Raw genomic sequence first — 14,442 nt, forward strand, 5'->3', positions numbered from 1 at the left:
AAATTATTAACACATTACCGTAAAATACCAAATAATATTATTTAGCTCATTCACATAAGAGACTAGACGTATAAGATTTCATGGGATTTAGCGATTAGGAGTGACAGATTGTTTGGTAAACGTATAGCATGTTCTATATGTTATAGTTATTTGAATGACTCTTACCATAATATGTTACGTTAACATACCAGGCACCTTCTCAGTTGGTTATTTATGCCTCATATAACGTACACTTATTCAGCCTGTTGTTCACTATTTTTTATTTATTTTAAATTGGCTTTCAAATGTCTATTCTTGGTGTTGGGTTTTATCAAATAAATTTCCCCAAAAAATGTGACTTATACTCCAGTGCGACTTATATATGTTTTTTTCCTTCTTTATTATGCATTTTCGGCCGGTGCGACTTATACTCCGAAAAATACGGTAATTTAGCTGCTAGCCACTTGTGAGCCGGGGGAATAAAAATCAATGCGGTGTCAGCACGAGGGGATTGGCGTTTGTGATTGGTGATTTTTGGCTTTTTGTTCGGCTCATCCCTAATTAATAATTAGATACATTATTAGATATTACACAAATTTGCCTTATTGCCTATAAAAGTTAATGTAAAAGTTGTTATTATTATTGTCAGGCTTGGTCAAAAGATAGGACTCAGATGCAGAGTAGGGATTAATTCGGCAGGCTTTTATTTTGAAAGCTTCCTTTCACCTCCAGAGTCAGGGCAATTCAATATAGGCTATAACTAACCTAGTCGGCTAAAAAGGTTCCAAAAAAGGAACAACCGAAAATCACTCCGAAAGGAGGAAAACGCAAAAACAATAACAAACTATACTTGGCGCTGTATATTCTATGAAATGTATTATAAACAAAAAAACGCTCCAATAGGAGGAAGAAACAATGACTATTGTCATGTCTGTGTAATCATGTTTTGTTTTAGTCATGTTTTGTTTAGTTTAGTTATTGGACTCTTTAGTTTCTGGTTGTTTACTCTCTTGTTTTGTTTCCATAGCAACCCATTAGTTTTTACCTGTCACGTCACGCACCTGTTTCACGTTTTGAGTCACGCACCTGTTTTCGTTAATCATGTCTGTGTTATTTAAGCTTTTCTTTTTCTGTTGGTCAGCCTGGCGACATCACATTTATGCTCTGCACACTCTTTATCCTCTCAAGCCATGATCACAGTCCCATGCCACAGTAAGTGTTTTGTTTTGTATTCTTAGTTATTTGCCTTTGTGGTATAGTCTTTTTGGTTTCATAGTTTGTTCTCCGCCACTGTGCGCGCTTTTCGTTTGTACTTTTTTGATAGTGATAAAGAATTATGTACTCACATTCCCGTCTCGCCCGAGCCAACTTTCCGTTGCCTTCCGGAAAAACAAAACCCAAGGACCAAGTCGTGACAGCTATGAAACTTCTACACTTTCTCTAATCTAATAAAGGTTAACAAAAAATGTCACTCAAAAAATTGAGGAAAAGGATAAACTGTAAGAAAAACTGAAAACTCACCACTTCGGCTGAAAAACTAAATAACACAAAATCACTCTGCTGAGGAGGAGAAAAATAGAACTCAAAATAGCAACGAAGGAATTCAGGATCAGGGTATTCAAACACGAGACGAGGCAAGGCATGGACAGGAATCTAGAGAGGCACGAATAAACGAGACAATCTGGCACAGAACAAAGTGAGGCGTGGGCTTATAAAACACATGAGGGTAATGGGGAACATGTGGAAACAATCAGGGGTCAGGGATGACGTCAGACTGATGACACAAAAGGAAGGGCAAGTGACCTGAAACGAGAGGAGTTACTTTTCAAACTAAAACATGCAATTCACAAGACAGAAGAAACCAAGACAAGACATCCCTCACCGTGGTGTGACGATTATAATCTCAAACTATGGTATGTTAACACTACATCGAGTACATCGAGTGGTACGCCAAATGATCACCTAGTTTAACATTGGACGTGCAATTAATTTTATTTGATTCATTATTTAAGTACAGTAGTGATGGGTTGATGAGGCGTCATGAAGCGTTTCGACACATTGCAAAACTGTATTGATACTGTGTCGATACTGTGTCACTAAATACTGACATCTGCTGGACATTAAAAATCCCTACAGGCAACCTATGGACCGACTCAACTGACACTGATTTGATGCCCTAGTACAGGGGTCACCAACCTTTTTGAAATCAAAAACTACTTCTTGGGTACTGATTAATGCGAAGGGCTACCAGTTTGATACACACTTAAATAAATAAATATATTGTCATTTGTAAGTTACACGTAAGTGTGATTCAAACAAGAATAGCTAAATAAATACATTTATATATATTAAAAAAAATGGGTATTTCTGTCTGTCATTCCGTCGTACATTTTTTTTTCCTTTTACGGAACGTTTTTTGTAGAGAATAAATGATGAAAAAAACACTTAATTGAACGGTTTAAAAGAGGAGAAAACACGAAAAAAATAAAAATAAAAATTTAAAATTCAAAATTCAACCGACAAAAAGAAGAGAAAAACTAGCTAATTTGAATCTTTTTGAAAAAATTTAAAAAAAGAATTTATGGAACATCATTAGTAATTTTTCCTGATTAAGATACATTTTAGAATTTTGATGACATGTTTTAAATCGGTTAAAATCCAATCTGCACTTTGTTAGAATATTTAACAAATTGGACCAAGCTATATTTCTAACAAAGACAAATCAGTATTTCTTCTAGATTTTCCAGAACAAAATTTTTAAAAGATATTCAAAATACTTTGAAATAAGATTTAAATTTTATTCTACAGATTTTCTAGATTTGCCAGAATAATTTTTTTGAATTTTAATCATAGTAAGTTTGAAGAAATATTTCACAAATATTCTTCGTCGAAAAACCAGAAGCTAAAATATTTATTATACTTTACAATAAAAAAAATAAAAAAAATAAAAAAACTTGAACATTGATTTAAATTGTCAGGAAAGAAGAGGAAGAAATTTAAAAGGTAAAAAGGTATATTTGTTTAAAAATCCTAAAATCATTTTTAAGGTTGTATTTTTTCTCTAAAATTGTATTTCTAAAAGTAATAAGAAGCAAAGTAAAAAAATAAATCAATTTATTTAAACAAGTGATGACCCATCCATCCATCCATTTTCTACCGCTTATTCCAAGTGAAGACCAAGTCTTTAAAATATTTTCTTGGATTTTCAAATTCTATTTGAGTTTTGTCTCTTTTAGAATTAAAAATGTCGAGCAAAGCGAGACCAGCTTGCTAGTAAATAAATGAAATTTAAAAAATAGAGGCAGCTCACTGGTAAGTGCTGCTCTTTGAGCTATTTTTAGAGCAGGCCAGCGGGCGACTGATCTGGTCCTTACGGGCTACCTGGTGACCGCGGGCACCGCGTTGGTGACCCCTGCCCTAGTATATACAATAATATAAACCAAGTCATTGTATTTCATTTAGGATTATTTCATATCTTCATTTAAATAAAAATATATTTGTATCTTTTTTAGATACAGTCAATAAATAATGTGAACATGTATCATAACATGGACATCTAAGAGAACGTGTTGTGGATGATTGTGGACTGGGAATTTTTTTTATTTTATTTTTTTTACACATTTTTATAAAAAAAAAAAAAAAAAAAAGTTTTTCCGACGTATCACATTTTAGACGATTTCTCTTCTTAGTTATTATTTCTCCGGCTGTAGAAAAGAGCCGCTCACAGGGCACAGAGGAGGCGTCAGTGCGACACAGTTCGCGTATCGGTCACGTGACCAAAACAGCTCATGATCGGTCACGTGGCTTTCTAAAAGCGGTACACGCACCGACACAGGGTTTTGCTCTATGAGCTCGACGCATGCGCCGATGCATCGGTGTTGCCGGACCCATCACTAAAGTACAGTGTTTTATTTTTCCTTTATTCAAACACAGTGTTACTGTTCAAACTGTGTGTAATGTTACATTCAGTAAAAAAAAAAAAAAAAAAAATGTTACAAAAACATGAAATATACTTGTTAAATGAAACCTTTGTCTTGCTTTTAATGAATACTTAGGCCTACTTTGCTTCTATATGTTGTTCATTATGGTGGTACTTGGAGAGCCAGGTTTTTTTTTAGGCGTTACTTGTTGAAAACAATTTGAGAACCACTCTTTTAGCATATATTCACTTGCATCTGATTAATTTGATCATCTTAAATGTACTAAATGTATTAACCTCCTGCATACTTACATTTTTCTGTATGCAGCCCTTTTTTTTTCTTAATAAAAGTTTGTGGAAACATTTTTCAGGTGAATATTTTCATAGATTTGGAGCTTACATGTGTAACTGCAGTGTTGGTCATCCCATGTTTTGTACACCTGGAGCAACAAACACACATAGACAAACTTTTAACCACTCGAAAATGTTAATATTTATACAACCATAGAAGAAACAAATAGGATACCTCAGGACAGCTTTCACTGGGACAGACTGGTGTCTCCTTTTGAACGCCGTCTGCCGTGCAACTTAATGCAACACATGGATCAGCAGCGTCTTTCCACCGCTCTCCCACCTGATATCAATAACCCAAATATTAACAAACACCTGTGTGAAGTTGGCCCCTATTATCCATCCATCCATCCATCTTCTTCCGCTTATCCGAGGTCGGGTCGCGGGGGCAGCAGCCTAAGCAGGGAAGCCCAGACTTCCCTCTCCCCAGCCACTTCGTCCAGCTCCTCCCGGGGGATCCCGAGGCGTTCCCAGGCCAGCCGGGAGACATAGTCTTCCCAACGTGTCCTGGGTCTTCCTCGTGGCCTCCTACCGGTCGGACATGCCCTAAACACCTCCTTAGGGAGGCGCTCGGGTGGCATCCTGACCAGATGCCCGAACCACCTCATCTGGCTCCTCTCGATGCGGAGGAGCAGCGGCTTTACTTTGAGCTCCCCCCGGATGACAGAGCTTCTCACCCTATCTCTAAGGGAGAGCCCCGCCACCTTCGGCCGCTTGTACCCGTGATCTTGTCCTTTCGGTCATAACCCAAAGCTCATGACCATAGGTGAGGATGGGAACGTAGATCGACCGGTAAATTGAGAGCTTTGCCTTCCGGCTCAGCTCCTTCTTCACCACAACGGATCGATACAGCGTCCGCATTACTGAAGACGCCGCACCGATCCGCCTGTCGATCTCACGATCCACTCTTCCCTCACTCGTGAACAAGACTCCGAGGTACTTGAACTCCTCCACTTGGGGCAAGATCTCCTCCCCAACCCGGAGATGGCACTCCACCCTTTTCCGGGCGAGAACCATGGACTCGGACTTGGAGGTGCTGATTCTCATCCCAGTCGCTTCACACTCAGCTGCGAACCGATCCAGTGAGAGCTGAAGATCCTGGCCAGATGAAGCCATCAGGACCAAATCATCTGCAAAAAGCAGAGACCTAATCCTGCAGCCACCAAACCGGATCCCCTCAACGCCTTGACTGCGCCTAGAAATTCTGTCCATAAAAGTTATGAACAGAATCGGTGACAAAGGGCAGCCTTGGCGGAGTCCAACCCTCACCGGAAACGTGTCCGACTTACTGCCGGCAATGCGAACCAAGCTCTGACACTGATCATACAGGGAGCGGACCGCCACAATCAGACAGTCCGAAACCCCATACTCTCTGAGCACTCCCCACAGGACTTCCCGAGGGACACGGTCGAATGCCTTCTCCAAGTCCACAAAGCACATGTAGACTGGTTGGGCAAACTCCCATGCACCCTCAAGGACCCTGCCGAGAGTATAGAGCTGGTCCACAGTTCCACGACCAGGACGAAAACCACACTGTTCCTCCTGAATCCGAGGTTCGACTATCCGGCCCCTATTATCATTGCAAATATTGAAACACTGCCATTCTGTTTTTTGTTTGTGCCGTTATTGTTTTTATGTTGTTCTAAAAAAAAATTCTGACCTTGTCAAAATCTCACCAAACTTGTCTCATTCGTTTGGGCTGCAAATCATTTTGTTTGACTATGATAGATTTAAAAAAAAAAAAGTTATTTATGTTTTATAGTTTTTATGTTATTAGCATGTCAACATTTCCAAAAACTTGTCTCATTTGTTTTTGCTAACTATTATAATTTTTATTTGATTAAAGTTTCATAATGAATAATCAGCCCAAGGGGGCTGGTTATGAATAAGAACACGTTATTAACATAAAAACTATAATGATAAAAAAAAAAAAGATTTGATGCACAACCCAGCACAAACGATTGGGATATGTTTGGGGAGATAATGATAAATAAATGATAAATGGGTTGTACTTGTATAGCGCTTTTCTACCTTCAAGGTACTCAAAGCGCTTTGACACTACTTCCACATTTACCCATTCACACACACAATCACACACTGATGGAGGGAGCTGCCATGCAAGGCGCTAACCAGCACCCATCAGGAGCAAGGGTGAAGTGTCTTGCTCAGGACACAACGGACATGACGAGGTTGGTACTAGGTGGGGATTGAACCAGGGACCCTCGGGTCGCGCACGGCCATTCTTCCACTGCGCCACGCCGTCCCTGACAAGTTTGGGGGAGGAAGGCTTGTTATGAATAATAACACATTAATAAGATAGATAGATAGTACTTTATTGATTCCTTGTCATGTCTGTGTAATCATGTTTTGTTTTAGTCATGTTTTGTTTTGTTTAGTTATTGGACTCTTTAGCTTCTGGCTTTTCACTCCCTTGTCTTGTCTCCATGGTTACCCATTAGTTTCACCTGTTCCACGTTTGGACTCATTATGCACTCTTGTTTGTCACCATAGCAACCCATTAGTTTTCACCTGTCATGTCACGCACCTGTTTTGAGTCACGCACCTGTTGTTAATCATGTCTGTGTTATTTAAGCTTTTCATTTTCTGTTGTTCGTCCTGGTGTCATATCTTTTCTAACCCTGCTATCCTCTCGTTTCAAGCCCTGTTCACGGTCCCATGCCACAGTAAGTGTTTTTTTTATTTCGTGTTCAGTTTCTGCCTTTGTGCAAGTTTTGTTTTCATTCGCCAAGTTTTTTTTTTACCTCCGCCATTGTGTGCGCTTTTCGTTTGTTCCTTTTTGATAGTAATAAATAAATCATGTACCCACCTTCAAGCGATGTCCGATCCAAATTCACTTGCATCTTGGGAAAACAAGAACTCCATAGTCCAAGTCATGACATTCCTTCAGGAGAGTTCCCTCAGGAAAATTATAAATTGTTGATAACATAAAAATATAAAATGTTAATGACTTAAAACGTTTTAGGCAGGATATTTCGCGCGGAATTTAAAATTGCACTTTAGTAAGCTAACCCGGCCGTATTGGCATGTGTTGCAATGTTAAGATTTCATCATTGATATATAAACTATCAGACTGCGTGGTCGGTAGTAGCGGGTTTCAGTAGGCCTTTAAAATACCTTGAAAACCAAAATGGCACAAACAAAATTTTTACAGCACAAATCTGCTCAAACGTGTTATTTTTATAATTGCAATGATAAGGGAGGCCGACTTCACACGGGTGTGCAAGTGTCCTCTGTTAGGGTTCGTTGCGGACGTACTGTACCTTGTGCGTGGTGCCATTATAACTGCACGTCTTCTCAACTGGAGGAAAAAAAAATACAAACGTGTCCCGGCGGATCATCCACATTCACAGTAGAAGTGGAACAAAGCAAACAAACTTACCGCAAATCTGGTCGCCGCAACATTTGGTCACCAGTACAGAGTCCGGGCCACAAAGAGCTTTCCTCCCAGGTCTGCGGTGGCACTCCTCTTTCAGAGTTTGCTTGTTACAAGTGCACAGGTAGCAGTTGGACTCCCACTCTTCACCCGGCTGGAAAAGAGTTGAGAAAGAAATCACATTATTATATTTCTCGCACCATAGGGGATTATACATCCAATCTCACTGTCAAATATGCCGACGACACCACGGTGCTTGGTCTCATCAGTAATAATGATGAGACAGCATACAATGCAGAGGTCCAACAGCTGGCTTCATGGTGTGCTAACAATAACTTGGTTCTTAACACTAACAAAACCAAAGAACTAATTGTAGACTTACGCAGGAAAGGACAGAACAAACACCCTCTACTTTTAATAACAATCTCGTAGAAAGGGTCAAGCACTTCAAATTCTTAGGGGTGAACATAACAGAAGATCTATGCTGGGACATTAACACTGCTTCTACAGTCGGAAAGGGCCAACAACGTCTTTTTTTTTTTGAGGAAACTAAAATGCGCAAACATTCCGCAGAAATCAATGGTCAACTTTTACAACTGTGCCATCAGCAGTGTCCTCACTTACGGATTTTTAGTGTGGTTTAACTGGCTGCACTAAAGCGAACCGACAGGCCCTCCAGCGAGTGGTTAAAGCGGCGGGGAAAATTACAAGGACGATACTCCCAGAGATGAGTGCCATGTACACAACTCGCTGCCTAAAGCGATTACACAACATCCTGAAGGACAGATACCACCCAGCACATGGCCTCTTCAACCTGCTACCCTCTGGAAGGAGGTATAGATCTATTCGCGCCAGGACCACCAGAATGTCTCACAGTCTGTATCCCCCGGCTGTGAGACTGCTAAATTAACAGCCATCTTATTACCTCACTCTTCACCACCTCAATAATTGTGCTCTGGACATTGCATTGCTGCAACATCAACGTAACACCCATCAGACATCTGACTGTTCCCACCCCCACGTGCCTCTTATCGCGATCTTCCTGACAATGCTAAAATGTAAATTATTGTCAACCTGCACATCAATGCAGTTTCTATGCCGCTGGACAAAGCTCAAACAAAATCTCGTTGTTCATGTATGACTTGAGTGTTATTATGACCTCCTTTTCAGCCTGTCTGTCTGTCTCTGGCCTCATGTGTGTGTGTGTGAGAATGTGTCTGTCTTTGTCGTCTTACTTGTTGTGCCATTTGTCCCTCGTTGGTGGGACCTGAGTGGGGTGGGAGGATGGGTGGGTGGTTTGGGTTTTAAGGGAAAGGGTGTGAATAATTTACTGACTTTAAAATTGTACTGTTTCGACTCGCACTTTTTTCTGTCTATTTGAAAATGCCAATAAAAAAAAGTTGGGAAGTGTTATTATGACAATGACAATAAAGGAATTGATTGAGTGATTGAATGATTATAGGGCGCACTGTCGATGAGCGGCTATCTTTGGCTCTATTTTCATACAAAAGGCGCATTAAAAGGGTCATATATTATTATTTTTCTACATTTCTACACGTTCTTGTTGCTCTACGGTCATAATTTTTGCATAGATTACCGTATTTTTCAGAGCATAGGGCGCACCAGATTCCAAGGCGCATTAAAGGGGTCACATTATGAATTGTTTCGACATTTAAAGAACTTCCTTGTGGTCTACAAAACATGTAATGGTGGTTCTTCGGTCAAAATGTTGCTGAGATTATGTTTTACAGACCATCTTCAAGCCGCTTCAGGATGCAGGTCTTATTTACGTGCCTCCACTTCGACAGCGTCTTCTCCCGGTCTTCTTTGTTGCGCCGGTAGTTTTTAGCGCTTCCATAGCGAGTCCACTGACAGATAGAAGTTACAACTGTATGCTACTTTATAGTAAAAATGGCAACAGCGGAGGATGTTGTACATTTCCGGGACTTATGCAGATCCCAAATACACATCAGCGGGTACAAATAGGTAAGAAAAGTTGGTTTTGTCAGGCTTGTCACTGACAGTTTGGTTATGTTTAGTTTTTTTCCTCTGTGTTTGTGTTTTATTTCCTGTCAGCGCTCTTTTATTTTGGTTCCTTTTCCTGCACGTCTCCCTGAGCGCTTGTTTCCCTCACCTGTCCCTGATTGGCAGTCTGGCACACCTGGTGGCAATTACCAATCAGGCTACTATTCATACCTGCCTCGCCCTCCAGTCAGTACTGAAGTATTGTTAGCTGTTTGCTGTCTCCAGTTCTCCTTGATTCCTGTATGCTGTTGCCTGTTTCTTGGTTCCTGATTCCTGTTTCCCTGCATTTCCATTGGACATTAAAATCACATTTCCTGCAACAAGCCTGCCATCTCTGCATCTTGGGGTTCGTCACCAACACTTCCTGACAGGTTCTGCATGGTAGGTCGAAACAAACCGCTAGATAATGTCTCCTAATAGGTGCCATTTTGGGGTCTTTATACACACACCATAACAATACCCGTACGTCTGACTACATAGCCCTAATGCGCATGCAATCCATCAAGCAGTGCGGCGTCGTAGCTTACCAAAGTCGTACTAAAACATTTGACAGATTTTTGAGCGCCGTGTGTAATGTTCTAAATCCTCAATGAAACATCAAAGATTTGGTGTTGCTTGCTTTCAGGTACTTGCTAGCGTCATTTATTGAACAGGGGCCGTCAGCCTGCAGTCCACGTGTGTCTTACGCGTGACTACTTATCATTACACCATGTACCAAATAAAATTGCTTTGAGGTCTGTAAGCACAGCCAGAATTACTATAACATTAGCCGATTTTTGAGAAAACGAAAGGATTTTAAGTGCGCCTTATAGTCCGAAAAATATGGTACAACTCTGATCTGAAGCCTGGAGTATTAGTATGATCCTCACCATCTTAGGCTCACCCAGGGCTCCTCTACAAACTGCAAAGACAGAGAATTAAACGCAGAGTAGTGACACTAATAATGACCGTTTTTGTGAGGTGGTGCATTAAAAACCGTGACATTATCATATTCACTTACATAAACAGTCTTTTACGCAGATCTCCGAGTAATTTCCTGCCCTAATGTGGCCCTCTGGACAGACGCACCCTGCACTGTTGTTCCTGACAGGGGACCCTGGATGAGGTGTCCTGCACAGGCAAAACAGACCAAGAATTTAAAAGTTACATTGCAGCCATCGCACAAATGACTTTACTATATTGAATATTACACATGTACTGTGGTACCTCGGTTTTTATTTAAATATATTTATATCTAAAAAAATGTCTCGCTTTTCTCATCTTTGTCTTCGCCTCAAAGTTTAAGTTTCAAGTTTATTCACAATACCATACAACAAATACAATAGTAGTAAAATATCATCATTTAAAGATGTTGGTACGTGAAAGGGTCCCCCAAATAAGCTAGAAGAAGCTTTTGACAGGGGGTCCAGAGGATAGAATATACATGGAATGATGGAATATACATGGAATGATGGAACATGGTAGCAAGTACAACAACAAAAAACAACGCTATATGATTAACACAAGATAATAGTACTAAAGCAAGCATACACATACATACATACATTCATTCAACCATGCAAAACCCAACAGTAGTCTACCCTACATGAGGCATTAAATATAGGTGGTTAATAGATAAGTTTTTAGTTTATTTTTGAAGTTGGAGAATGGATACAGCATCTTGAGGTTCTCATTAAGCTGGTTCCAAATCTTTGGTCCCCTGCATACAACACTTCGAGCGGTACAATCCAGTAAACGATGTTTCCCTGATATCAAATCTAAGTTACGAGTGTTGTGGGCATGCTGGGGATGGTAGATAGGAACCAAGCTACAGAGCCTTAAATTCAGCCTGTAAATGACTTGATAGGTTAAACAAGCATTTTGATAAATATTGAACTCTGTCAGTCTTAAGAGATGATAATTATGGAATAGATGTGGAGTGGGGGCATTAAACTTGGACCATGACAGGGCCCGTATAATTTTCTTTTGCATAGATTCTAATTTGTGGAGGTAGGTAGGGAAGGTGTTACACCAGATGACATTACAGTAGTTTAGATGTGGTTCAAAGAGAGTTTTATATAGTGTGAGTAGAGCATAAAGAGGAAGATAATGACGAAGGTGAAAGAACAGGCCAACATATTTGGATAATTTGTTTAACAGATGGCTAATGTGACATTTGAAATTGAGGTATTCGTCAATGAAGACTCCCAGGAATTTTGTGGAGTACACTCTCTGTATTTCCTGCCCATTGATGTTGATATGGCAGTGCTCAGTATTTGTCCGGTTTTTATTAGATCGAAATAGAATAAAATTTGTTTTATTTACATTAAGTGAGAGCTTATTGCATTTGAACCAGGAATCTACTTTCACAAGCTCTGAATTGACAGTTACTTGTAGATCGTGTAGGCTCCTGTGTGAGGTAAACAAATTTGTATCGTCAGCAAAAATTATTTTATGAAAAGTTTCGGAGGAGTTTACAAAATCATTTATGTATAGGATAAAGAGGAGAGGCCCCAAGATGGATCCCTGGGGAACCCCATAATTTATGGTCATACAGGGTGAATTGTGATCATTGACGCATACACATTGCTGCCTTCCGTATAGGTAAGAGCGGAACCAATCGAGAGGTACCCCTCTGACACCATAGTGATATAGTTTATACAATAAGATCTCAAAGTCTATTGTGTCAAAGGCCTTGGATAGAAGAGTCTTCTATAAAGGTCAGAGTGATGTTAAACATTTTTTTTCTCCATTCTTTATTCATCATTGATCAGTACCTCAAGAATTTTGCAATATCCCGCATATTTCCAGCACATTTTGGCCAATCAAATTTGAATCGTCCTTCGGAGGAGCTTAGACCTACTTCCGGTTCATGTCTACGGTGCAAAACCTTCTGGGTGATGTAGTATATAAACATTTACTTCCTAGTTTACATGTATTTATACATAATTCTTTTAATCCAGGGTAAGACCATTAACAACAGATTTTAATTTGAAATGGTTACCCCGCAAAGAGGCAGCGTGTACATGTTAGAGAGGTTGAAGTGTGATGATAATCTCTCATCGTCTCTCCTTTCCAGGCCCGGCCCTAACCAATCTGGCAAGATTTTAGATGGCGCCCCCCCACATCGGCAGTGAAGTGTATATACTCACAAGAACCCGAATAGCTTTGTCTTTGACCTTTTTTTTTTTTACTTACAACTATACCTAATATATAAAGGGGTGGAAAAGTGACTATTACCTGCAGGGCAAACATTAGCTAACCAGAAGGCAATAACAACGTAAACAAAAAACACCTGCTTAAAAGATCTAATACAAATGTCCCTGAGGAATGTAAGGTGGGAGTACTGTAATTACCTAACGTTACATTATTATTTTCCATAACAATTTAGCCCCCTCCACAATATTAACCCGACGTTAAAACAGAACTAGCTATTTATTGATTAGCAATTGCCGAATCATGTAGCATTAGCTTAATGCTAAAAAGCCAGGTTACTATCACATTCTGTAACAGACAAATAATTTCATGTAGGCTAACGTTACCTACCTGCTACCTCTGTCTTTTCTCGTTTCTACCCCTCTTCTTTTCTCTTTTTTCTTCCTTGGGCACCTGACAGTTTTGGCCGTTTTGACATCTTGTGTTGATTTTTTGATGTGGTGACATCCAAAAAGAGTCATGATACGGGAAGGGAGGGGGCGCACCGTGCGGGGGGAGGAGGGGGGCGTAATGTTGTAACAAATAATATTTCTATTAAATAGGCTTTACTTTGCATTTTAATTAACGTGGGATTATTTTTTGTATTTAGAAATAATAGTACCAACTTTTTTTTTTTTTTTCTCCAACATTTGTGGCACTGGCGTGGCGCCCCCTGATGGACGGCGCCCTTAGCATTTGCCTATACGGCCTATGCCACGGGCCGGCCCTGCTCCTTTCGCAACAATAATCACCACCATAGATCGCTCTTTTAACAGTTCACAAATGCTCGTATCGTGTAAATGTGTTGGAACATAAATGAATGTCCACAGCAGGCACAAGACATTGAAACAACGCTGGGAACTTGATGAATTAGGTCCTGATGTTGAGTGACTCAAACCTAACGTTGGTATAACATGCTTTTTGACGACGTTTAATCAATGGTGGGTTCTGATCTTGATTTGACCATTGAATTTTGGTTATTTCCCAACCAATATTCTACAACACAAATAAAACGTTGAAAGAGTATTGGCTTTTATTGCCACCCTAGTGTCTACTTTTAAGTCAGTGCGGTATAAAACAAGTAAAATATCAATACAGCATTTTTTTTTTTTTTTTTTGAAATCCTGTGTTTTTTGAGGTTATGTTACCAACGAACACTTAAAACAATCACATCAAATGCACACAATCACAAGTTGATTCAATTGTAGTTTAAAAAAATTAGCAATTTTTGCAAATTTCGGTATTTTAGTCCACATCAATCACAAAAAAAAAGCCTACAAAATGTGGAGTGACTGACTTTTTGTATTGTGTTCAACTACACTCATTCTTCATAAGTGTTGTGTGTGAACAATTGCAATGCTTACCCAGCAAAGAGGCAGCTTTTGCATGTTAGAGATGTTGATGCGTGATGATAATCTCACATCGTCTCTTATTCACCAACAATAGTCATCGCTCTTTAACAGTTCACAAATGCTCTTACTTGCGGGGTAAAAGTGTTGGAACATAAATGAATGTTTCAGGTGGACACACATTTTCTTATACATAAAACATACACGGAGAATGTCTGCAACAAGTAAACAACAGAGTAGACAAGCAATAA

General features: G+C 39.7%; 1 protein-coding gene across 1 annotated transcript in view; it reads right to left on the bottom strand.

The window, feature by feature from the left end:
• The window catches only part of LOC133606995 (mucin-6), a 75,654-nt gene that overhangs the window by 2,616 nt on the left and 58,596 nt on the right, over positions 1–14,442 (bottom strand). The window contains exons 36-41 of the mRNA XM_061961499.1: positions 10,669–10,778; positions 10,538–10,569; positions 7,650–7,797; positions 7,531–7,568; positions 4,425–4,532; positions 4,299–4,338 (exon numbers count right to left, since the gene is read on the bottom strand). Coding sequence (XP_061817483.1) covers positions 4,299–4,338; positions 4,425–4,532; positions 7,531–7,568; positions 7,650–7,797; positions 10,538–10,569; positions 10,669–10,778 — 476 coding nt within the window. The remainder of the gene's footprint in view (positions 1–4,298; positions 4,339–4,424; positions 4,533–7,530; positions 7,569–7,649; positions 7,798–10,537; positions 10,570–10,668; positions 10,779–14,442) is intronic.

This window comes from Nerophis lumbriciformis, linkage group LG05 (genome assembly GCF_033978685.3).
Source record: "Nerophis lumbriciformis linkage group LG05, RoL_Nlum_v2.1, whole genome shotgun sequence".
Classification (NCBI taxonomy): Eukaryota; Metazoa; Chordata; class Actinopteri; order Syngnathiformes; family Syngnathidae; genus Nerophis; species Nerophis lumbriciformis.